General features: G+C 43.8%; 1 protein-coding gene across 1 annotated transcript in view; it reads right to left on the reverse strand.

The window, feature by feature from the left end:
• The window catches only part of LOC119655718 (LIM/homeobox protein Lhx1), a 217211-nt gene extending 215609 nt beyond the window's left edge, over positions 1–1602 (reverse strand). Inside the window, exon 1 of the mRNA XM_038061750.1 lies at positions 841–1602. Coding sequence (XP_037917678.1) covers positions 841–883 — 43 coding nt within the window. The 5' untranslated portion in view covers positions 884–1602. The remainder of the gene's footprint in view (positions 1–840) is intronic.
• Positions 1603–24001: the final 22399 nt, after the last annotated feature.

Below are 24001 nucleotides of genomic sequence, written 5' to 3' on the forward strand. Positions count from 1 at the left end.
AAAGGATTCGCAGTCCTACTGCCGAAAACTACTTTAAAAGTTATTTACCACTACAGTTGGTTACTTCAGGAAGCAGCAGGAAGGGGACCATACTGGAAACCTTGAAACTATGTGTATCCTCACCCTTCACTTTTGCGGTGGAGAGAAAACGGAATTCATTTTTATATTAATATCAGACTACCACATTTCGGGAATCAGTTTTTCCCTCCCCAGGATGAATTTTTATAATCTTCATACAGAAAAAAAAAGATAGTTTTTCAACACACATGTGTGTTGTCAAATTCGGATTCTTCATTTTGCATCACCGCACATACTTCAGAAATACATAGAGGAATGTAGCCCCACATTTTTGCGAGAATAGAGACTTAACTGCTTCAAATTACCCGTGGAATATGCGCCAGTAAGCAAATTTTTGCCTAATCCTTTTATTCACTTCAATTATATCTTAATCCAGAGCGAAACATTAACAAATGGTCTTCACAACACATTGAACTTAATAATTGGCAAACAATTGATGAGTGAAATAACCATCCACCTGTGTGAACATTAATGGGAATGAAAATTACCAAAAGATAATTACGATGTTTTCAATCTGTGTAAACAATCTATGTATCTATTGCTAAAATAGTGGTGAAATGACCAATTTTGTAAGCCAGAATATTGCTGATACGTGAGTAACTTCCAGATAGTAACAATAACCATAAAAAGATACATTTTTTGCCACCTTATTTTTATGTTGTTCAAAAAGGAGAGTCCTTGCTCTCCTGAAATATTATTCGAAACAAGAATCCTTGCTTGATTTCCCGGAAAAAGGAAAAAAATAATTCAGTGATCACCTACCTATGTTGTGTTGATTATGTTGCAATACGGAACCAAAAGCCATAAGATCCTTGGCCGGTGGTGCCCGTGCACCGAGGGCGGAAAACCCGTCCCCCAGATAGGACGCCAGTGCGACAGCCCTAGCGGGCGCTTTTGAACCTTCGGTCAAAATTTTGAGTAATCAAAGGACACTATTGTAATTTTCTTCCTGAATTTTGTACAATTGGAAAATTTCAATCACCGCAGACAACTCTCTCTCTCTCGCGACGGGGCCTAACTGTCGAAAAATCTTCGCGAACTGATAAGACTTTCTTTCCTGGAAGAAATCAAATGCACTCTGTACTATGTACGCTTTGAATACGATGATTTAAACCGGGGGTCACTTGATTAATTATCACTGCGCGCTCACAAAAATTTATTTTAATCCAACAGGTCGTCTCCAGGCTAGCTATAAACAGAACAATTAGCACTTGGCCAGCCTAAGCACAAGGATAAGAGGCTGTTATCAGTGCATTATCTTTTTCTTACGGAGAACAAAAAATTTACATAGGGAAACTTCTGCGGAGATACCATCTATTGGCCGCAGAAAAATCAGAACAAACTATTTCCCGCACGATAGTTCGCGATCTGTAAGCTCCTTTTTTGTGATTCCGATGATAAGGGAAAACAACTCCAATTGCGATAACGACGAACAAGTGGCTCTCGTAGCTTAATGGTTGGTAACACTGACACGTGACACACACTGGATACACCGCGAATCACGAACGACACCAACAAATCTAAACAACTGCCGAACACCGACTGGCTCAATCCTCGACCGCCACTGTCCCCGACAATGCAACACTCCTCCCGACCTCACACCGACCGCCCTGGTTCCTTCCATTGCTCTAAAACTACGCAAGACCCGCCCTCCTCGTCGCAACCATTCTTCATACAGACGAGTAGGAATGGTTTCCCCTACCCGTGTGTGGGCTCGTTTTTCCGGATTTCGGTCACCCTCGACGCATGTATTGCTGTTGGTCGTGCGGCTGCCATTTCTCGTCTGAAAGAGTAGACACTAGTATTGAGGGAGGCGTTGCCTGGCAACGTGCAACTGGTTGTGCCGGTTCTGCAGCCAATCGCGCAGCTCGTTGATTTGTAAACATGCCCGCCCCGAGAATGTTTGGTGTGTGTGGGGCTACGTCACTGCGAGGTGTGACTCTGTGAAATGACTACCGCCTCCCGGCTGCCCCCGCGGAAGCTTGATTCGGAGCCGAAAAAGCTGCTGCCGTTGCTGAATTGCAGAGGGACCGGCAATAGGGTCATCGATGTCGTGTTTTTCCTGTTCTCAGCTCTGTCAAGTGGTTTTTTCATGTTTTGTTCTTCGTCCTCCATTCGAGCGTGTTTGTCGAATGCACGAGACAGTTCCACTTTGATTTCAGGCTTGGAGCTCCACAGGCTCCACCGGAGTGGCAGCTTGTGTTATGTTTTTGTTTTTGTTTCCGCTTGGGCTTGAACCGGGTCCCATGCGATTTCACCACGAGGAAGATATAGTCGTGCTTGGAGCGAGTAGCGGGTGGTCAGTGCGGTGTTGGGAGTTAAATTCCACCCGTCCGTCGTTCGGTGGATGAATTTGCCCAGGATATCAATATCTTTCGTAGGTGTGTCGACGGTGGGATGAGTGAGTCGATTGTGGGTTAGTTGGAAGCGGAAGAAGAGATGGGGGAAATAGTGAGCCTTCTGCGAATAATTTGGTGGAAATGGGACTGATACGTGCCAGCCGAACTGGATTCACAGGCAAAGTAATAATAGAGCATTGCGAAAAATGGATACGGAGACTTTGCATGGGTTGTGTGTGTTTTGCTCTTCGTTTGTCCTCGTACTGATATCGGGGATACTTTTGCCTTAGGAAGTTAGAGAATAAATTCGAACAGGGCCGGTTGGAAGTTAAGGTCAAGTCTTTATCTTATTTTACTTGAGTTATATAAGTTACGTACGATTTCTGATTTCCTGGGTTTTTTTCATGAAATGGCGCTAAATTTCCGTAATTTTTAACTGGAAAAAATATGAACTACGATATTCATATTTGCAGCTTTTTCACAAAGACTTATTGCTAAGAATTGTCCGTTTTTCTATTAGAGATCTGGAAACAAAGGGGAAATAGTTGCTATTTTCCCGGGCCTGGGGCCTTTTCTGTATTAAAAAAAGTGGCTGATGGTTTCGTCCAGGACAAACTCATCAGGTGCTATCTCACCTCTGTCCTTAGAGCAGCACGAAGGCAAATTATTGGAATATGGTTTTGGCTCCTCGCATCATATTCAACTCGAATGTAAATTTTTCCCGTTCAAAACTGCAAACGTGCCTTGTGGTCGCTCTGTTAACCAATTCTGAAAGGTGGGACGAATAATTGGTACTTCAGCTGTTCTCATATCGTTAATCAATCATTAACAAAAGTAAAATTTTTCAAGTCTGGCACATTCGGGTTTTGGCCCACATTGGGCGCCATTTTAAATAAGCCTGGAAAGTGCGTATTTGGAGTTAATTCGTCTTAATTTTTATTTATGGTGGTCTAAACACTAATATTGCACATATTAGGTTATTTCCTATAAACAAAAATGGTTATCAATCTTATTCGTAGTTCATTTATCCCTTTGTCGTAGAAGCATGGCTTCCGGAGAAGATAGACTGCTAAAGGACAATTTTAAAAGAATCTGCGAAATCGAATTATTTACGCCGTGAAAAAGTCTTGGAAAAGTGGAGACCAGTGAGTGCAGGGTCCGTCGAATGATGACGAAAAATGTCCTACTCCCAATTCCTGTAGCTTTACCACTATCACTTTGACGGAATATGGACAGGTGTCATTATGCAAGAGGATGAGGAGGTGATCGATTGATCAATCTCGGTTGTTTAAATTCAAAATTCCGTATCATTTCGCCTAGTTACTTGAAGCAGACATCCGGTGTGATCAATGTGCCCGGCTTCGTGAAGCTGTAGCCCGGGGTCCATTTCCACGGTGGATTTCAGTGCATAGATATGCACTTAGGTCCCAGGTCGGTCCCAGTAGCAAATTATTTCGTTATTAATGAACACTAGTGATCCAGCACAACCACCCTTCTTTACCTTTCATGCATGGCCCTTTAGAAGTAAAAACATTGAGATCAGTTGAAAAGTGACGTTGAATATTTCCAAACGGTGAAATAGGGCTTTAGGAATAAGTTCTGTACGAAATCGAATTGTTATACATCATAAAAGGAGCGTCGATCCAATAGTCAAGTTGATTGAGCGTAAAGTTCTCAATCTCGTCGCCCCGGGGTCAAATTCCTGGTGGTTATGGATGTATTAGTGGTACAAAATGGAAACTGCCGACTGATATGAAATCAAGTGCCTATAAAAGAATAGTATTCGAATCTTTTCTTATCCGTTTTCTAAGGCTTTGTGTAAAAGAAAACCTTATTCAAATTGGTTTTCTATCTGTCAGTCTGTCTTTTTTTTTTCGATGGAAGGTGGGAAGCCTCAAAAGCTACCGCAGGCTCCTGCCAGACGGTTATGTGGGAGTCTTACCCACCAAAACCACCTCCTTCTCCTTTCACTCTTCCCGCGGGACTCCCGTTTGGTATTAGGTCGCGGGGCTTGATCAGAAATTATTATGCGCTCGTGTTAACATCATGTTTCTCTCGCATTCATTCTTTCAGCTGACTTCTTCCTGCCTAAGCTTCTTACCGATGGCTGCAATCGCTTCTTCGACTTCGATCCATATCCCCTTTGCTTTCCGCATATGTACCATTATATTTCCGGGTGTAAAGTACTCTCCGGTTGTAGCTTCCAACGCAATCTCCAATGCGAATCTCGGGAAATGAAAAAAAAAAACGTGTTCTGCGTTCTCCGCAATTTTTGGGCAATATGGCAAATAATCACACCCAAATCGATACAAATATGCTCGATAGCCTCCGTGTCCGCTCAAGAATTAAGTTAGGTCGAAACCTACCTCGCCGTGGGGTCGCTCGATCCATTTCCGGATATCTCATATGATTCTGTGGGTCCAGTGGCTTTTTTCTGACTCGTCCCACTTCTTCTTCCATTCCGCGACAGTTTCAGTTCATGCGATCTTTTGCCGACGGGCAGGAGATTCTCCAGTGGGATACGCTCGATCGTAAAGTCGTTGTCTTTCTTTCGCCAGAATCTCGATCGGGACCATTCCTGCTATCACGCAGGCTGCTTCATTGGATATTGTTCTGTAAGTACAACATGTTCGGAGTACACTTATGCGATACGCAGCTCCAATCTCCCTCTTATTTGCTGTATTTTTCAGTACATCTGCCCATAATGGGGCTGCATACAGTAGGATCGAACTGGCCATCTTCGAAATAAGGAGTCGACGGCTCGGCCTTGGGCCACCTATAATTGGTAGCATTCTCGCAACCAACGCTCCGATGTTATATGCCTTGGTTGCTGCACCCTCCACATGCAATCTGAAGTTTAACCTCTGGTCAGTCAATATGCCTAAGTACTTAAGCGCAGGCAAACAATTCAGTTTGCGCCCCAACTTTGATTTTCATGGAAGTGCACTTTCTCCGCTTGGTAATAAGTACTATTTCCGTCTTATGTTCTGCGAGCTGTAGACCAGCATCCTCTAACCAGGATTTAATCTCATAGACTGCTCCATTTGCATAAAGCTCGACTTCTTTGAGAAGGCGTGAAACAACCGTCACACCAATATCGTCTGCGAAACCAATGGAAGCCACACCAGTAGGAAGGTCTAGCGTCAGAACTCTGTCATACATAATAATCCACAAGAGTGGCCCTAGGATGGACCCTTGTGTAACTCCGCATGTCGTTTGGTATAATTTTATTCCTTCATCTGATTCGCAGCACAGAAGCCAATCGATTAGAAAGTCGTCAACGATACGCACCAGGTACTTTGCCACGCCTAAGTTGATTAGGGAATCAAATATCTTGGTCCATCTAGCGGAATTGAAGGCATTCTTCACATCGAGTGTGACTACTGCACAATATTTGTCCTTGTCAAGTGCGGTCTTAGCTCTGTTAGCTACTAGGACAACTGCATCAATTGTCGACCTCCCCTTTCGAAAACCGAACGGATTTCCAGAGAAACCGCCAATTGGAAGTAATCTGTTATATATTACTCGTTCGAATAGTTTGCCAGTATTATTTGGAAGGCATATCGGCTTATAGGACGAAGTTTCCCCTAAAGGTTTGTTTGGCTTAGAACTATGTTCACTGCTAACTTGAAGGCTTTATTGCGAATACTATCCAAGCCAGGTGCTTTATTTCCAACTATTTTTTCCACAGCTTCGAGGACCTCGTCGAAGAATCCGAAAGGTTTTCGGAATGTCATCGTGAACTACAGGGATCTGATGATATACCTTAACTAAGTCCAAGGTCGAGAAAATATGGTAGTTTGCAGTAGAGTGCGGAAAATCGTGGAAGGGTGGAATGGGGTAACAGTCGGAATCGTCTGAGCATCTGAACGTCTGTAGTCGCCACAAGGTCTTCATTTGCCAATGAATTTAAGAAATATGTAAAATAGCGAAGATCAACAACTCTCTAAAGGTCTGCGAACTCTTTTCGCACAACTGCGAGCTTCTGCGATGGTAATGGATGTGTGGCGCGGCAGGATCTGCAGCATTCGAAATTTATTTCGAATGTTGCGGATGCGGACGGGTAGATGGTGCGAAACTCTCCACTCGCTCATTTTCGGAACGCACCCGGGGAGTGGAGAATTAGCGGCGGAAAAATGCCGTTGTTTGGGACAGTAAGGACCGCATGGAAATAAGTCGGTCTCTTATGTTCCAAACCGCGGCGGGATACACACGTGACGTCACTAAGAAGGACTGATTCATTTAATTCGTTACAAGTTAGAAAATTTTTAGTTACTTTTGCTAATAACTTTTTTAAGGCGATTGTGATAAAAATACAAATAATGTTAATACAAATATAAACTGAAATAATGCAGTGACAGAAAAGATGCACCTTAGAAAAGATCGGGGCGCCAGTAGTGTTGATGTGGTGCTGAACATCATGCTTAACAGGCTGAGAGAGACTACGTACGGTAGTGATGTTGCACAATTTTTGAGGAAATGCTCGAATACGTGCATCGTACAACGTCTTCAAAAACGGTGGAAAGAGTGGTGGATGAGGAGGATGAGATTTTTCCTGATGACCTAAGGGAAGCGGTGGGGTCAATGAGGGACCTATTATGTATATCCGCTAGCAGACCATAGTGGCACAGGAAATCCGCGTCTAAGATGGGTCATACATCATAAGAGGAGAGACGTCCGCGATAATAAAGCACCAAGGAAACGTTCGGATCGCAACCTATTAGGAATTCGCGACCACTTGATTTTGCATACGGTACCAGGTCCCTTAGTTCTTGCATCGGTGAAGGATACAAAAAATTATAGGGTAAATAGGCGGAGGCAACTATGACGTATTTCCTCTCGCCATTAATCTGGTATTGTACGATGATCGTAACTAAGTCCTGGGAACAGAACTAACTCAGCGTAGTTGCCTCTAACTGTCTTGACATCAGGACATAGCTCTTGGTGTTATGGATTTTTCATCGTAAAAGATCCTAGCCCCCTTTACTGATCCAATGCCACAGATTCTATTAAATCGAACCCATGGCTCTTGCACCAGAAAAATGTAGGGACAGCCCGGTAGCTTTGTCAGCCTCGCTGCCAGCAGATAGGAGAGGGCTTTGGCATGCTGCAGGTTAATTTGAGCAATCCTTATGTTTTTCGAAATAAACTTATTCTAATGTGTAATGGAAAACTGTTAGAAGCGTATGCCGCGGTCGGCGTGTGACGCAGTTTCCCCCACACCGTACCACCAGAGCCTCGATTCCCTCGTGTTTGATTTCTCTGAAAATAGTTGCCCTTGAAGGTACTAAAGTTCCTATGTCCTCATCCATGAAAGGTCTTATCTCATCCCGCAGAGTTTTCCTCTGTTTTCCACTTAACATCTTCACTGGTTTCCAGCGATCGGTTTTCATAGATTTGATCGTTCGAACTGGCATCAGTCAGTTGCGTTCACGTCTCTGGCTCTCTTTTCTTCCGCCTGTTGCTTAAATACTGTAGGGGAAGTAAGAACCCCCATACAGGGTTTCCACCACTGTTTGCACTATCGTCCGCGGGCAGCTCCATTGTGGGAAAGCGCACCGAAGATGCTGCAATTTGCTCTATATTATGTGAGTCGAAGACCATCGTTGTTCTCAAAATGGAGATGATTCTCTAAAATTTCCTCATATTATTGAATTTCAGTCTGTGCAGGAAAAGTGGAGCACCACATCGTGGCTTTCCCTAAGAACATTCATACTCTTTTGGTCCTGTTCGAATCATCATCATTAACGGCGCAACAACCGGTATCCGGTCTAGGCCTGCCTTAATAAGGAACTCCAGGCATCCCGGTTTTGCGCCGAGGTCCACCAATTCGATATCCCTAAAAGCTGTCTGGCGTCCTGACCTACGCCATCGTTCCATCTCAGGCAGGGTCTGCTTCGTCTTCTTTTTCTACCATAGATATTGCCCTTATAAAGTTTCCGGGCTGGATCATCCTCATCCATACGGATTAAGTGACCCGCCCACCGTAACCTATTGAGCCGGATTTTATCCACAACCTGACGGTCATGGTATCGCTCATAGATTTCGTCGTTATGTAGGCTACAGAATCGTCCATCCTCATGTAGGGGGCCAAAAAGTCTTCGGAGGATTCTTCTCTCGAACGCGGCCAAGAGTTCGCAATTCTTCTTGCTAAGAACCCTAGTCTTCGAGGAATACATGAGGACTGGCAAGATCATAGTCTTGTACAGTAAGAGCTTTGACCCTATGGTGAGACGTTTCGAGCGGAACAGTTGAAATAGGCTCTGTTGGCTGCCAACAACCGTAGCAACATCGTAGTTGTTATCGGTTGTGATTTTCGACCCTAGATAGGAGAAATTGTCAACGGTCTCAAAGTTGTAGTCTCCTATCTTTATTTTTCGCGTTTGACCAGTGCGGTTTGATGTTGTTGGTTGGTTGGTTTTTGGTGCTGACGTTGCCGCCGTATACTTTGTCTTGCCTTCATTGATGTGCAGCCCAAGATCTCGCGCCGCCTGCTCGATTTGGATGAAGGCAGTTTGTACGTTTCGGGTCGTTCTTCGTATGATGTCGATATCGTCAGCATAGGCCAGTAGTTGGGTGGACTTAAACAGGATCGTACCAGGGCCAGGTTAAAGAGGCCGCATGATAGGGCATCCCCTTGTCGTAAACCTTTGTTGATGTCGAATGGTCTTGAGAGTGATCCTGCTGCTTTTATATGGCCTCGCACATTGGTCAGGGTCAGCCTAGTCAGTTTTATCAATTTCGTCGGGATACCAAATTATCTCATAGCCGTGTACAGTTTTACCCTAGCTATGCTATAGGCGGCTTTAAAATCGATAAATAGATGGTGCAACTGTTGTCCATATTCCAACAGTTTTTCCATCGCTTGCCGCAGAGAGAAAATCTGATGTTGCTGATTTGCCTGGAGTGAAGCCTCTTTTTCGTATGAGTCAATGATGTTCTGAGCGTATGGGGCTATCCGGCCTAACAAGCCTAGATGGTACTCAGCAACGTGATACCTCTATAATTGCTGCACTGTGTGACATCTCCTTTTTTATGTATGAGGCAAATAATGCCTCTTTGCCAGTTGTCAGGCATTGATTCGTTATCCCATAGCTTGAGCACCAGTTGATGAACCACTTGGTGTAATTGGTCGCCTCCATATTTAACCAATTCGGCTGTAATTCCATCGGCTCTTGGCGACTTGTGATTTTTAAGCCGACGAACTATACGGACCGTTTCTCCTATGCATAGTGGTGGCAGTATTTGTCCGTCGTCTTCAGTTGGCGGGACCCTCAACTCGCCGATATTCTGGTTGTTCCGTAGCTCATCAAAGTACTCAACCCATCGCTCTAATATGCCCATTCTGTTGAAAATCAGATGCCCCTCTTTGTCTCGGCAGGATGGACATCAAGGTGTATAAGGCTTCATCCTGCTGACTTGTTGGTAAATCCTCCGCGCCTGGTGCGATTGCTCCCTGTACTTTTCTAGTTCACAGACCTCTTGGTTCTCCCAGGCTTCCTTTTTCTGTCTGTGAAGTCGCTTCTCCCCTCGCCAGAGTTCGTGATAGGTCTCCACGCGTGCCCGCGTTCTTTGAGTATGCAGCTTTCTTCCGTTCCGTTGCTAGCTTACATTCATCGTCAAACCAGCCGTTCCGACTCTTTTTACGGCTGGGGTCAAGTATGTTTGTGGCCGTATTTATGATAACGCTCTTCAGGTGATTGTGAAGATCATTTGTTGATGCTTGATCTCCGGGATCTCTGTTGACTCCTGTTACTGCGGCATCCATTTCCCTCTTATAGGTGTTGCGGAGGGCTGTGTCATGGATGGCTTCAGTGTTAACTCTCACCTGATTGTCAGAGGGGATTGTAGGTGGTGTTGTTATTCAAGCTCGGAGCACCATGACAACGAGATAGTGATCCGAATCTATATTGGCCCCCCTATATGTTCTGACATTTATCAAGACTGAGAAGTTCGAATACCAAGCTGAAACTTTGCATTTTTGTGGCATTCATGAACTTTGCCCACCTGTGTCCGAAGTCCACGCCCGGTTTCTGTTCACCCAAAATGCAGGTGATGTTCCCTGCCTTCCTGCGAAGGCCCGGTAACCAACATCCGACATGTTCTCTCCTACGGAGCTCAGTGTTCACAATATTGAACTTGGGCGGACCGCCAGAACTCAAAATCGGGATTACCTGCTGGAGCCACTTTAAGGCAGCCTCATCAGTGCAAATTTGATTAAATCTTGGTTTCGTTCCAGCCTCCAGCATTTTTTCCCGCAGTCATTCCCGGAGGATGGTAAATTATCCTTCTGACATTTCGCTATCCTTGGAGGAAATTCTCAAAGCACCAGTGAGAAATGAGGCTGCAGCTTGCGCATTCGACCTCTTCCTTCACGCATTCGTGTTCGTATTCCTATGGGGGGACCAGCTTCGTTGAGATTTCTCTCGCTGATTTGATCACCTCCCCGCACACCGGTCTTAATCGCGCGATGCGCGGAGGTAGGCCCTAGTGCGCGAATGATTGTAGTTTCACGATGAGTCTACTACTTTGGGTAATAACAGAAAACTGTATTTCCTATGGCATTTCTCAAAACAAAACCCTAGGCGTAATTTCCAACTCGACCAGTGATATTTTTTAAAACCTCTTTTATTGATAGTGTTTATGCTCATATGTAATCTGTTATGTTTATTATCTATTCAAATAATTGGGTTAAACATTCTCAGGTTCCAATTTATCAAGCCGCGGGAAGAGCTCTTTTCCGTAGTTCTCTTTATACTTAAAATAATAAACTTCCATATTAACGTTTAAATTGTCATCTTTAGTCTAAGAAGGCATAATTTAATAAAATATTATTCATGAATGAGGTGAGTCCTTGACTCGTTAACATTTAATTATATCTCCAATATCAATAAATTTTCCTATTTTAAAGATAACTCGCCAATTAAAATTGCTACCTAAAATCGTTTGTCCACATGTAATTAATTAAAGTATCTTTTCAAAAGCAATTCATTCAACAGAAATCATTCCCCACAAATGCGTCCCAAAGTCGGCTCTGTAATCAGCTGCCACCCAACCCCAACAAAACTCCCACCGATAGTACCATTCTCATCAGACGCAACGAGGGAGGGGCATCATGTTTGTATCATTGTGGTCCGTGTCAAACGATAGATGCAAACGAGCAGTGAAAAAAAATAACAAACTGAGCGCCGACAACCAAAAAAAGTTGTTTGGTTTGGAATTTGGTTTGAGTGTGGGACGGGGAGGAGCAGAGTGGGACTTCCCAGTCCCTCCACTCATAATGTATCTCTCCCACCGGTCGTAAAGAGGAGGTGTCAAAAAATATCTTGAAAAGATCGACCCAAACTGTCGCCGGGTTTGAGGACGACTTCAATTCACATCTTTAGTCCTTTTCGGTGCCTGGCTCTTTCCGCACTCCTAGTCTGCCCGCTTTGACTCCGACTATGTATATGCGTTTGTACTTTGTACACGTAAAGATATCGATTACCTAGGAAGGATGCTTTAAGGCATTTAATAAGAACGGATGAGTTCTAGGTCCCGAATTTTGCCATCTGTATCCCACATACATATATATACAAAAACACGCCAACTTTTGATAGGTAGCAAAAAGTTTTTTGGGGTGTTTTTGCGTGTGAAGAAGTTTTGTCTTTATGAGAAAGTTTTCTCTGAACTGAAGGGGATGAGTTGGTCTTTGAGGAAGGCCAGAAGCGAAGAAGGGGTTTCTTGTGCGTCGGAAAAGATGGCAGAAGAAGATACGACGATATCTTTGTCGTCGATTAAAATATGAGGAAGGAGGGAAGGGGGAGAAAGTTTTTCAGGTTTTTTGACGCTTTTTAGCCGTTTGCGGGAGAAAATGCAATTTTGGAAAGTACATACCTTAGGCTATCAAGTGAGAAAGTAGATGTTGGTGAAATGGTGCTCATCTTGAATTTTTGTTGTTTTTGAGATACATAATTAGTTCGTGCGTATGTTTTGGGAGACATTCGTCGTGGAACTATCAGGAGTAGGAATTCAGGAATTATGACCGCATTCTGAACACCCAGATTTGGGTGTTCTCGATTCATGGAGTATTCTGGTTGCTGCATTAGTTGTACAGGGAAAGTGTGTGTAAAGGGGTCGCCAATTTATCAATTTTGCATTGTTTCTAATCCAAATGAGAATAATGACTGTGGAGGAAGTAGTTTAGTCTAGGATATTAGCGCTTAGTTCCAAGGATGTGGCAGACTTTAGACTCTATGTGTATTTAACTATTAGCAAGTAAGCACGCCAAATTAGATTGAGAGTGAAATCGGCAAACAAATATAGAAGGGTTAATGGTAGGTCATTTGACTTCACACTGGTCATAAGAAGTTCAAAAAAGCTCAAACTGCAATGTGGAAACTAATACAAATGACGGTAGATTAAGTCTACATAGGAAGGACTTGATTTTTGAATAACTAACGCCATAAACAATCCCAGAGGGGTATTCAGACCTCAAAAGAGCCAAAGTAAAGATAGTCAACCCTGACAGAAGAAATGGCGAGCTGGCGAAGACACTTGAAGACCTTAAAAATTAAATGTCAATATGGGTAAAGAAAAATGGAAAGTTTACGGAGCAGTTAATGACTGGGGAGGCGGCCCGCTGTCTCCAAAGCTAACCAGGAAAAAATTGAAGTTTTGTTCGAATACTTCTGCAGTAATGGAGAAGCTGGGCAGCCTTGAGGGCGAATCTGTCCGTATGGAGGGCATAGAAAACCATCAAGCTGACTGTACGAGAAACAGTGACAACGGTGGCCTAACCTTTTTGCACTCCTACCAGGCAAGGTGCGTCGAAGAGGGACAGGATTATTGATTTTAGGTCAGGGTTCAGTATCTGGCACGGTCTAAGGAAAGTCGCTAGTGGGATTGTTTTGCACAGCTCATGCAGTCTTCTAATTTTTGGGTTTGGATGGTTTTCAAGTTTATTGAAAAACCGCTCCGTAATGTTGAGAATATATTCTCTAATGGGGTCTATATTTGTTCGCCGGTATACTATGGCGTTCCTGCCGCACTTCTTAGTCCTCTAATTGTAAGACAATCCAGTGCAATGTCTTAATATACGGCGTTCGAAAGACATGCATTCATCCATGGCTTTTGAAGAGCAAGTGATCCACGAAGGGGCTCCCTACCATATGATGGGCCTGATGAGAGTCTTATATAGGATCAGCTTAGTTTTGGTGCTTGGACCCACTTCGAAGAAGAAAGTAGATCTTGCGCAATGCACCATTTGCTTTGCAATGGCGAGTTTAACATGATCGTTAAATCTTAGGATTTCGTTGAAATTGATTCCTAGATATTTGATCGATTTCGACCCTCTTACTATTGTATTCCCGATTTCCAGTTTCAGGTGTTTAGCCTTCCTGTGGATGGGTCTAGATCCCAAGTATCTAGATCTCCTCCTGAAGATGCAGACTTGTGTCTTGGTTGAGTTAATTTTAATACCCCAGCTCTGGTAGTAGTAGCAAAGATCAACCAAGTAATCCTCTATATCCCTAACTGCCTTGTCTGGCCGAAAATTGGGGGAGTAGACGAGTGTGTCGTCGGCATACTGCATAAGTTCTGTACCGACCTCAGGGGAGGAGACATCACCAGTGAAAGTGTTGTATAAAGTAGGACCAGAAATGGATCCCTGCGGTACCCCAGAAGTAACGGGCAAGAGATTGGAAATCTCATTTTCGACACTGCCGTAAAAATGTCTATCCTCGCAGAAACTGATGGCAAGTCTGATCGTCGGGATTGGGAATTCGTATTTGATCAGTTTATAAATTAGCCTGTTTATCCAGACGGAATCAAAGGCTTTTTCTAATTCCAGAGCGCAAGCTACCGTGGGTTTATTATTGACGTCAAATCTGGAGGTAGCTCAGGGCGTGCTGTGTTCCATGTTTAGCACGGAAACTGAACTGATGGTCTGGAATAATGTTGTTAAGATTGCAGAGTTGGACCAGCCCTACGGTCCATGCTCTCTCAAAAAGCTGCCTCAGGTTAGATTGAAGTGAAACGGATCTGAAGTTACCAGGTCCACTGGAGACACCTCCTTTCCGAATGGCTATAATTTTGGCTATTTTCCAGGTGGATGGGAAGTAGCCATTATTAATACAGTTATTAAAAAGAGCAAGCAGGAACTGGAAAATTTTTTAAGATGAAATTCGTAATTCCATCTAGGATATTTCTGAGCCTAGGCACCATATAGTGGCAGCCTCGTGATTTTTGAATAGTTGAATAGTTTCCGAGAATGGCTCCGTTAAAGAAATTACCACTTTCGAGCCCCCGTACTCACTACCTTTCCAACAAATGTCAAAACCAGGACCGGCTTCAGAAAGTACTAATTAGGATCTTTCATTTGGTACCCCACATAACTATATTTGGTGGAAAAAAATGTACACCTCACTTCACAGTTCAGTTCATACTCCCCACCTTTCCACCAAATTTGGTTGTGAATCGCTACGACCATTTCCGAGGAAAATGCGTGTGACGGACAGACAGACAGTAAACCGATTTTAATAAGGTTTTGTTTTACAGTAAACCGATTTTAATAAGGTTTTGTTTTAGACAAAACCTTAAAAATAGCGGATTACAAGAAAGCACGGGAGGTCCTCGAGCGAGTGAAGACTCCTCACTTTACCTTCACCCCAAATGAAGAGAAGGTGCAAACTTTGCTTCTGAAAGGGTTGGATGCGGAGGAAGAGCCCGATAAGTTGCTAAACATTCTCTGGGAAACGGCAACTGAGGTCAAGTTCCTTTCAGTGTCGCGTTTTATTAAGAGGATTTCCGAAGATGTAAGCGCTATGGTCACTCGGCAGTGAACTGCCAAATGACCTTGTGATGTGTAAAGTGCGGGAAAGGCCATGTCGCAGCCCAATGTTCGCTGCCTGAAACAGATGGCAAGGGAAAAACCTTCTGTGTCAAATGCAGGAGCGGAGGGCATCCTCAATGTTAAGGTCACAACCAAGTAGGTGCCAAGATCAGCCCAAAGGCAGAAGGTGTCAGCCGCGTTGAACGGTACCGTCTCTTCGGCACCAATTGTGTCGGGGATCCCGTTTGTAGAGGTAGTCCAACAAGGGAGAACTAAGTAGCCCCAACAAGATGCAAGTGGCGGGATGACCACCATCCTCAATAAAATATTAACCATGTGTGAAAACATGCAGCATACGGTACACGTATACAATACAAAAATAAACAGTATAACAGAATATTCACACAAACAACATGCCTGCCGCTAGGTTTGCAGTCACAGCGGTACCACTGGATGGTCTCCGGATCATCGCGATTAATGTGGATTCCATCGTAGGAATCCACCGAAGAGCGGAACTCCCTGATTTCACTGTCACGCAACAGCCTGACATTGCCTTGACTTCAAAACAAACCTCAGTCCGAGGCATTCGATAACATTGAAGCATTTTGAATTCGTGAGGAATGATAGACGAAATTGTGAGGGGGGTGGTGGTACCGGAATACTTGTAGGTCGCAACTATCATTCCTGGCATATTAATGGCCTGGATTTGAAATCTTTGAATGTATGGAAGTCTCTTGTATTCTACTTTCACTGCCTAAAGGAGACAATTTATAAATTCTGTCAGTCTATGCAGTGGGAAACAATTGAGTCGAGGAATTCCATTCTCTGTTTACGATACTCGAACTAAACAGGCTAATTATTATATTATAGCCGGCCTTTTGAATGCTAAGCATACCTATAACGGCACAAACAATCTCAGAGTGGTATTTTTCAAATCTTGGATGCAGCAATACCAGATATAAATAAATGTGAATTATACGGGTCAGATAGTCCAACCTGGTCCAAGAAAAAATACTATCTGGATCTGTGCATTGCTAACGCGCGCCTAAACTTTAATTTTAGAAATCTTCAACGGAAACTACACAGAACACAACTAGGTTCTGTTTGATGGACGAAGAGTCCGCCTTCTGCCGATGGACAGCGGCATCCACAGGCTAAACTTTTAACAAACAGATCGGAAGAAATTCTAATAGAGGTTTATTCGGGTATATCGGTATCTCCACCTTTTGATGAGGAAAACGATAGTAAAATTGCGGCAGGTGACAGGAACTCGAGCAACGAGGAAATACTGCAGTATCTTCTCAAGCTGGAGACGGCCTCCTGGTTACCTGCGTGGAACTGTTGAGCTACAGCGGGCGTGTTTGCGATTCACACCCAGTAAAAACAATCCAAGGTCTTTCCAGGTCTAGCCCGGCGGGAGCACCATTTAGATATTATTTCGAGGGTTGGGTTTCTTTTTGGCATTCTTTCTTCTGATCCTATCTGCTTTTCCCCTTCCTTCATTTCTCGGCATCTCCTACAAAATTTTTATGATTTGAGTTCTCCTTCGATCTTTACATTTCCGCAATTATTTCTCCGGCTCACGCTCATACACAGCCTTTGACTGAGATTCCTTCTCTCCATTGCGAACCTTGTGTAGTGAAATATCACAGGCTCTGCATCCTTCCTTGTGCATCTAGGACAATTTGGTGAATCGTCTAACCCAGAGCGATGCACACAGTGCCTGTAACCACCACTGCGTCTCGTGAGGAAATGAATAATGTGGTACTTATTCGCCTCATGTTTCCGCTCAAGCAACACTCTAACAAATGAGTCTATGCGTCCAGCAACCTTTCCTAGACTCGTTCCATCTCTGTCAGAGATCATTCGACTCTGATTTTGCCGCATTGCTGCTAGAGGGTCCCCTCTGAGAGGTAATTTTCGACCAGACTCGCTTAATATCCGATAATACTTTTGTCAGCTAGCGACCCTTTAATTCGGTTCCAGTTGGTGGAGTTGACTGTGTTTTTGACACCCAACGCCAATACGGCACAGCAGCCACCAGAAACGAGCGTACCTTCCACCAAATTCGCCCCCATGCTTATTACATCGACAATGGCTAGGAGTTTGTTGTAGGCAACTCTCCCCATCATATCCGGTATTGTATTCAACAGGCCAATGGATTTCCAGCTGGTTTGTTGGGTTCGAGAAGCAACATCAATTTTTGGTTTTTCCACAGAGAAGGGATATTCCTTCTGTTAAGCACGTCTTGAGGGTATTAGCGAAAAGCCCGGCCTAGTCTTCACTGCCCACTTCAAGGCTCTGTAAAGGATATCATTCAAACCTGGGGCTTTGTTGTCATCGACCCTACCACACATTGCCGCAGCTCCTTCTCAGTTACTAGAGCATACTGCATTCGTTGACCTGGATCACCGTTTGCCTTCCGTGGTTTTCGTGGTGCGAAAACTTAATAGAAACAATCTCTTCCAGGAGGCGCGGGCAAGTCACCTGTGGCTATCTTCGCAGTTTTTTCCTTATCGCCCTGTAGGTTCCCGCCTCTTGGACATGGTAGCATCATCTGCTTACATCATCGAATGAGTAATTTCGGTGACTTTTGCTCTGATCGTACCATCCAGAGATATGATAGGCTTGATCGCCGTGTAAAACGTGTCCCCTCAAAAGCTTGCTCCGTCTAGTCGAACAAACCCCGGCCATTTTACGAAAGCTCTTTTTCAAAATCGATTCGTTCTTCATTTCCATACAGATAGCCTGGTGGTCACTGTGAGTATAGCTGTCACTGACAGGCCAAGCGATTCTACTGGCTAAAGCGATGCTAATATATGTCAGGTCCACTATAGACCCCAAGTCCTTTCTCCTAGGAGTGTATGAGGTCCCGACATTCGCGTCTAGCTCCGCGAATACTTCGACGAAAACACATAATCTCCTTCGGCTGCTCCATTCAGGAGCTTCCGCTAATAAAAACAATAGGGTTGTTTCAGTCAAAAAAAAATCTTTTCTTCTAGTTGAAACACTGGACAACCAAAAAGTTCAACGCTAGAAATCACAATTGCTGCACTTTGCTGGAATGTTCTATCTCATCCGCCCTACTCACTAGACTTGGTGCCTTTTGACTACCACTTGTTTGCATCAATTGGGCACGCGCTTGCTGAGCAGCAGTTCGGTTCTTAAGAAGTCAAAAATTTCTCGGTACATGGTTCGTTTCAAAAGACCAACGTTTCTACGACAAGGCACCCATAAATTGGCAAAAAAATGGCGAAATTGTGTAGCCAGCGATGTCCAACACTCCATTCGAATTCAACAATTTTTTTAAAATATACGTGTTTTCTCAATTTAAGGAAAAAAGGCGGTTTGGCTACTGCTGAGTAGCTTTCGAGGTTTACGTGGAATGCAAGTTACATGAAAAACTGCGCAGATTGTTTGTCCCTTTTATTTCCTGGCTTCGTCGTTATAAAGTCAATCCAGTATCCAGTATTCCACTTGGAGAACCCTTTTGGAAGTTTGTCTCGTTTTAAGGCGCAGGAGATTGGCCTTCACTCTTCTCTTTCTAGAGTTTCAAAAGAAATAACTCCCACGATTACTACGATGCAGGGAAGGTCTGGTAGTAGAACTGTTTGAGTTCGTACAGGAGGCGTTCCCCAGGTTTTTTGCTTGGTGGGCACCTATCTACGGTATTGTCCTAGGACATGTACTACTGTTTGATTGCTTCTAATGTAACACTTCTCATTTCCTTGATAACTTTTCATGAGAAAGAGCAGAATAATTTAGTAGACGTTTCTTTTATAGCGTTATTACAAATTTTTTATTGTTCCTCTTCATCCTTTGCCCCATTTATAAGCGGGGTCGGCTCGTCTTGATCGGCTGCACCATTTTCGTCGATCAAATACCTGATCTGGCCGGAGTAGCTGGGCTCTTAAATCACCATTCATCTATTATGCCGTCGTTATGTTAACCGATCTTTTGTTTGTTACCCATCGACTTCCATGTTCAGACCAATCTTGCCAAGTAAGTTATCGTCAGTGCAAAGTACATGCCCATACCATCGAAGATGCCATTTCCACAACTCGTGCAACTTCATATCGATCCCGGATGTCCTCATTTCAGATGTGATCATAGCGTGTGACGTGACTGGTCCTAAATAACATCTTCGTTTCCTTTATCGCGAGGCACCGCTTATTGTGTTTTATAGTCGGCCAACACGCAGTGACATAGAGGGTGAGATTGCGTTGCATTTATAATCTCCTCATTAGAGTCTTCTTTAGTTTTTCTTTTTATTCGGGTAATAAGCAGTAATCAAAGGGTCCTAGATCAGGAGGAGTCTGGATGAATATCTTGGTGACTCTTTCTTAGCGCGATTTAAAAATGCTCTCGGGAATTTTGGGTGTATGCCAGATGATTATTAAATATTTGTGGCACAGCCATCGCATTCAACCCCAGTACATTAGCAGTCATTTCATTAGATAATCTCGGACTTTGGTCTATTTTAGCTTTAATTGGGGCAGGTTAGATTCATCTGTGAATGATTTTGGGGAACTTCAAGTGGTTCATCCCCCAAAGGAAAATATCTAGTTTGGAATCTTCCGAATCTCTTTGACAGTGTTTCGAATGCCTCATATGCATTAACCGAATATGTATGGACCGCAGATTAAGCCTCTAATTGAGCGCTAAACTCATAAATGTTGCCAGCACAATTAAGGGGAGGACCACGTAACCCCTAGATAGGTTAAAAAAGCGGCAAGAGCACATCTGTAAGTATTCCTAAAATCTATAACCATATACTACTATGTACATAATATTGCTTACACAACTGGGAAAATTTTACGATTGGTAACTAAAATTTCCAAGTGTTCATACAGAGCCCGTACGTGCATTGTACACATGCAGTAACGTATCTTCCACCCCCATAATTTATTATTTCTATTTTCTCTGCAAAAATTTATTTGACATTGAATTAAAAGCTTGCACATCCAATTGCAATGTCGTTTCCTTCTCTTCCTTGGCCCGGATAAAAAACAACAAAAAAAAGGATTAAATATAAAACGCAAACCGAGCAACCCAGAGACATACCATGCAAATCAGAACACAAAATAGATTTTCTCTGTCATCGTTGTCGTTGTGATCCTGGAAACCACAATTGCTCACCCTCAGGCCAACATTTATCCAATTCGAAAATGAAATGTGAAATACGAAAAATCGTTTCGTTTGGTGGCTCGTTCTGGTATGCTCGTTGCTCTGATATCAAATTCAGTTTGAGCCTTCAGGGTAGACAGTTTGACTGACATTACACATGTACCAGTTGCGAGAAAAGAATGGTTCGGAGAAGCTTTTTTCAAGAAATGTTACGCTTCGAATAATTCAATATTCTTTGCTGTTGCTAGTGTAGATGCAAGCGTATATCGCAGAGATGCATTCGGTTTTGAAATATTTTAGATATGTGTCAAATTCTGTCATTCTTGGAAAAATATAGCGAAATAAAATGTAGGTCGTCTGTTGATCGTAAAAATGGGGATTAACCGTCGAATTGAAATCGAGTAAAATACATTTCAGAATAAATACCTTAGAATCCTTTTATAATCTGGTGTATGAATCGGGGATATTCCATTAAACAGGGGCACCGAGTACAATAGACCACTAAGGTATAAGTGCGCAGAGGCAGGCTGCAAAATCTTCGTCTCCATTATTGTGAAGCGTCGTTCAGTGTTTTTGTAGTCGGCCAACATTCAGATCTATTGAGGGCCATACACAGCTTTGCTATGAGGCGCAAGGAAATCATCATCTGCATAAATCAACGTATAAGGCGTTGGATGTTGGATGTCCCGTATGACAATGTCCATAACAAGAACAAAGTGGGACAGGAAGAAGGCGCTTCATTGATGAACACTGACAGAGAGACGAAGCGTTTTTGATATCTCCACCACATTTCGAACTTTACTTTTCGGATCGTGGTAGAGCAATTTAACCCATCGAATTCTTCTGGTACTAGGTGTTGTCGTAGAGCATACAAGATCAATTCGAGTGGCATACAGTCAAATGGCTTCTCTAGATTCTGAAATGCAATGTAAAGAGAGCAATGCTTCTCACGGTGTTTCTCCCTGAGTATCCGTGCAGCGTGTATTGCGTCAGTAGTTCCGCAGTTCCTCAGTTCTTAACAGACTCGGCTTGATTCGCGGTTATTTGAACGATGTTGCGAATACGATTGTCAAGAGTGCGTTCATAAATCTTCATGGAATGGGACAGGAACCGGATCGGATCGTAATTTAGACACTCTGCTGGATTACTTTTCTTTTTCCATTTTGGAACCGTAGTGTTTCCTTGCCGGTCAGATGGTGTTATACCTTCTTGAATAACCCAGTTGAAGAACTCACCGAGCCGCAGTGTTGGGTCCCAGATTTTCGCTTTCTAGAACTCAGATAGTCGGGTCCTATTGCTTTCCCTGATTTCATGCCTTTTATTGTCTCTTTAACTTCAGTGGCACTCATTTGCTTGTGAGAATGGAAGATGAACGTCTACTATGTTCCGCCCATTAACGGATATAGGAGTGACGCGGTTTTACTAGCATTTATCTTCCTCACTATGATTTTCGGCCAACGTCCTCTTGCATTCAGAACCAGAGTGCTCAGCATTTCTTGTACTTGGTAAATATAGCGCTGAGTGATGCATAACTACATATGTGGATTCCTTTCACTGACGAATCCATATTCCAGGTGCTCTATAAATTCCGGGATTTGCAGCATTTGCTTGTACTTGGCAAATATAGCGCTGAGTGGTGCATAACTACATATGTGGATTCCTTTCACTGACGAATCCATATTCCAGGTGCTCTATAAATTCCGGGAAGGCCTGGTCTCTGCAAGCCCATAGCACTGTTTGGTCCGTATGGTTTGTGACCTAAATGGCACCACCGTGCTTTCAATATGGCTCACTAATTATGGTCACAACGATGTTTTTTTTTACCTAACGGATATAGGAGAGACGCGGTTTTGCTAGCATTTATCTTCTAACTAGGTGAAAGTCTAAGTAGATGTTAGGGCAACTTCTCCACGGCCTCTGGCCAAGGTAGCATGACGAACGTCTCCTAAAAAAGTTTGTGTAACCGAATACAACGTCCAGAATTCTTCTAATATGACATACGTCGTGACTATTAGTTTATGCGAGATGCCTCTCTTGTGTAGAGCATATCTGTATGCTGTCCCGCGATGAAGTGGTCTTTACTAGAAGATCTGGAGAAGGTGGCATCCGAGCTTACTCACCGTTCGCAGGTTGTCGGTATCAGGTTCATAACTGAATTTACGACAACGTCAGCTGCAGCGCCATTATCCCCAGGAATACCTTTCAGCGCGGCCTCAACAGCGACACCACTTACTCCGACGCGAAAGTTACATCTGGAATGCTTATCTCGCAGCCCAGGCATCGGAACGTTGGGTTGGATCCGGTATTTAAAACTACCAATCCTATTCTCGCCGCCATATCCAGAATTCGTTTTCGTTTCCTCTGGAATCTTGGTGAGGCATGCCCCATTCAAGAGTCCTGGCACTCAAATCACCCTCGACCACGATCCGCCCTACTGTGCCCCAGACATCAAGCCTGCGTGGAAAGTCGGGCATCGTCTTATTCAGCGTTAGCTAGACACTGAAAAATGTTATCCCTAAACACCGACAGACAAAGTCGTCCCCTCGACCTTGGGCAAGAACCCTAAGAAGGGTGCCGTCCCGAACCCAGATAGCAGCGGTATCTGATATTTCAAATTGCCATAAAGTTGGTTCTTGTTTCGGTACTACTCACTGATAAATACTAAATCAGCTGGCGTCTCCGCAGCGAACTGCACTAGCAATTCGTGAGCGGTTGTACTCCGGTGTACATTGATTTGTTCGATGCGAATCATGGTGATCGCGTCCTAGCTCTTTTCAGTTCTACTCTGAAGACAGGACACCCACCGAGCCTGTAGTGTGCACAACGTTCGCATCAGACGCGCTACGTTTCCTACATAGGACGCAGCTCTCCTTTTCGTTGGAGGTGTTCACTTTATCGCCTGCCTGACTGCATTTACGGCATGTTGTGCTTCTGTCAGGTCCCCGACAGGTTGCAAACGTGTGGCCATAATTAAAACATCTGTAACATTTGGTTGGATCCGTATCCTACACACTCCCCAACCAATACCGATTTTCCAGCTATTTAGAAGGTTCCTTGCACTGGCTTTCTGTCGACTTCATAAGCAGACCTGGAATCTAGTCCTCCTTCGTTTTGGTGTTCCATCCTTTCTGTCCGTCTTAATTTTAAGCAGAGGTTTCTCTGATGATGAGGCGTGTTTTTGTCTCTTGTTCCTCTTCGCCTTCTTCCTTTGAGCCCTGGAGAGTACCTCAGGGAAGTCTTTTCCAGACGCCAATTCCTCCTTTCGTTTTTTCTCCAGTACGCTCTGCAACGGGCCGTTTATGATCCGTTTAGTGCTTACGGTATTCTCATCGGGAGGCGCGGTTGTTTTTGCTTTCTGCGGATTTTCTCTTACTCTCTATGTCCGCCTATAATACGAAATTCTGTCCAGGAGCTCCTCCAGCTCTATCAGCCCGTTTTTCACCCCTTTGCTTACGTTTTTCTGAAGGAACGTCGCAGATCGCATGCGCTTCACAACTGCCGCGCATTTCTTAATAAGCCTTTCCTTTTCCGCTTTTGCCAGTGTAGTCACCAGCGTTCCCACTCGGCTTATATTCGAAACCATTTGGTTAGTTTCAGCAGTTTCCACTGTGCCTTTTTCGACAACTATAGCACTGCGTGATTGTCT

This window comes from Hermetia illucens, chromosome 4, assembly GCF_905115235.1.
Source record: "Hermetia illucens chromosome 4, iHerIll2.2.curated.20191125, whole genome shotgun sequence".
Lineage (NCBI taxonomy): Eukaryota > Metazoa > Arthropoda > Insecta > Diptera > Stratiomyidae > Hermetia > Hermetia illucens.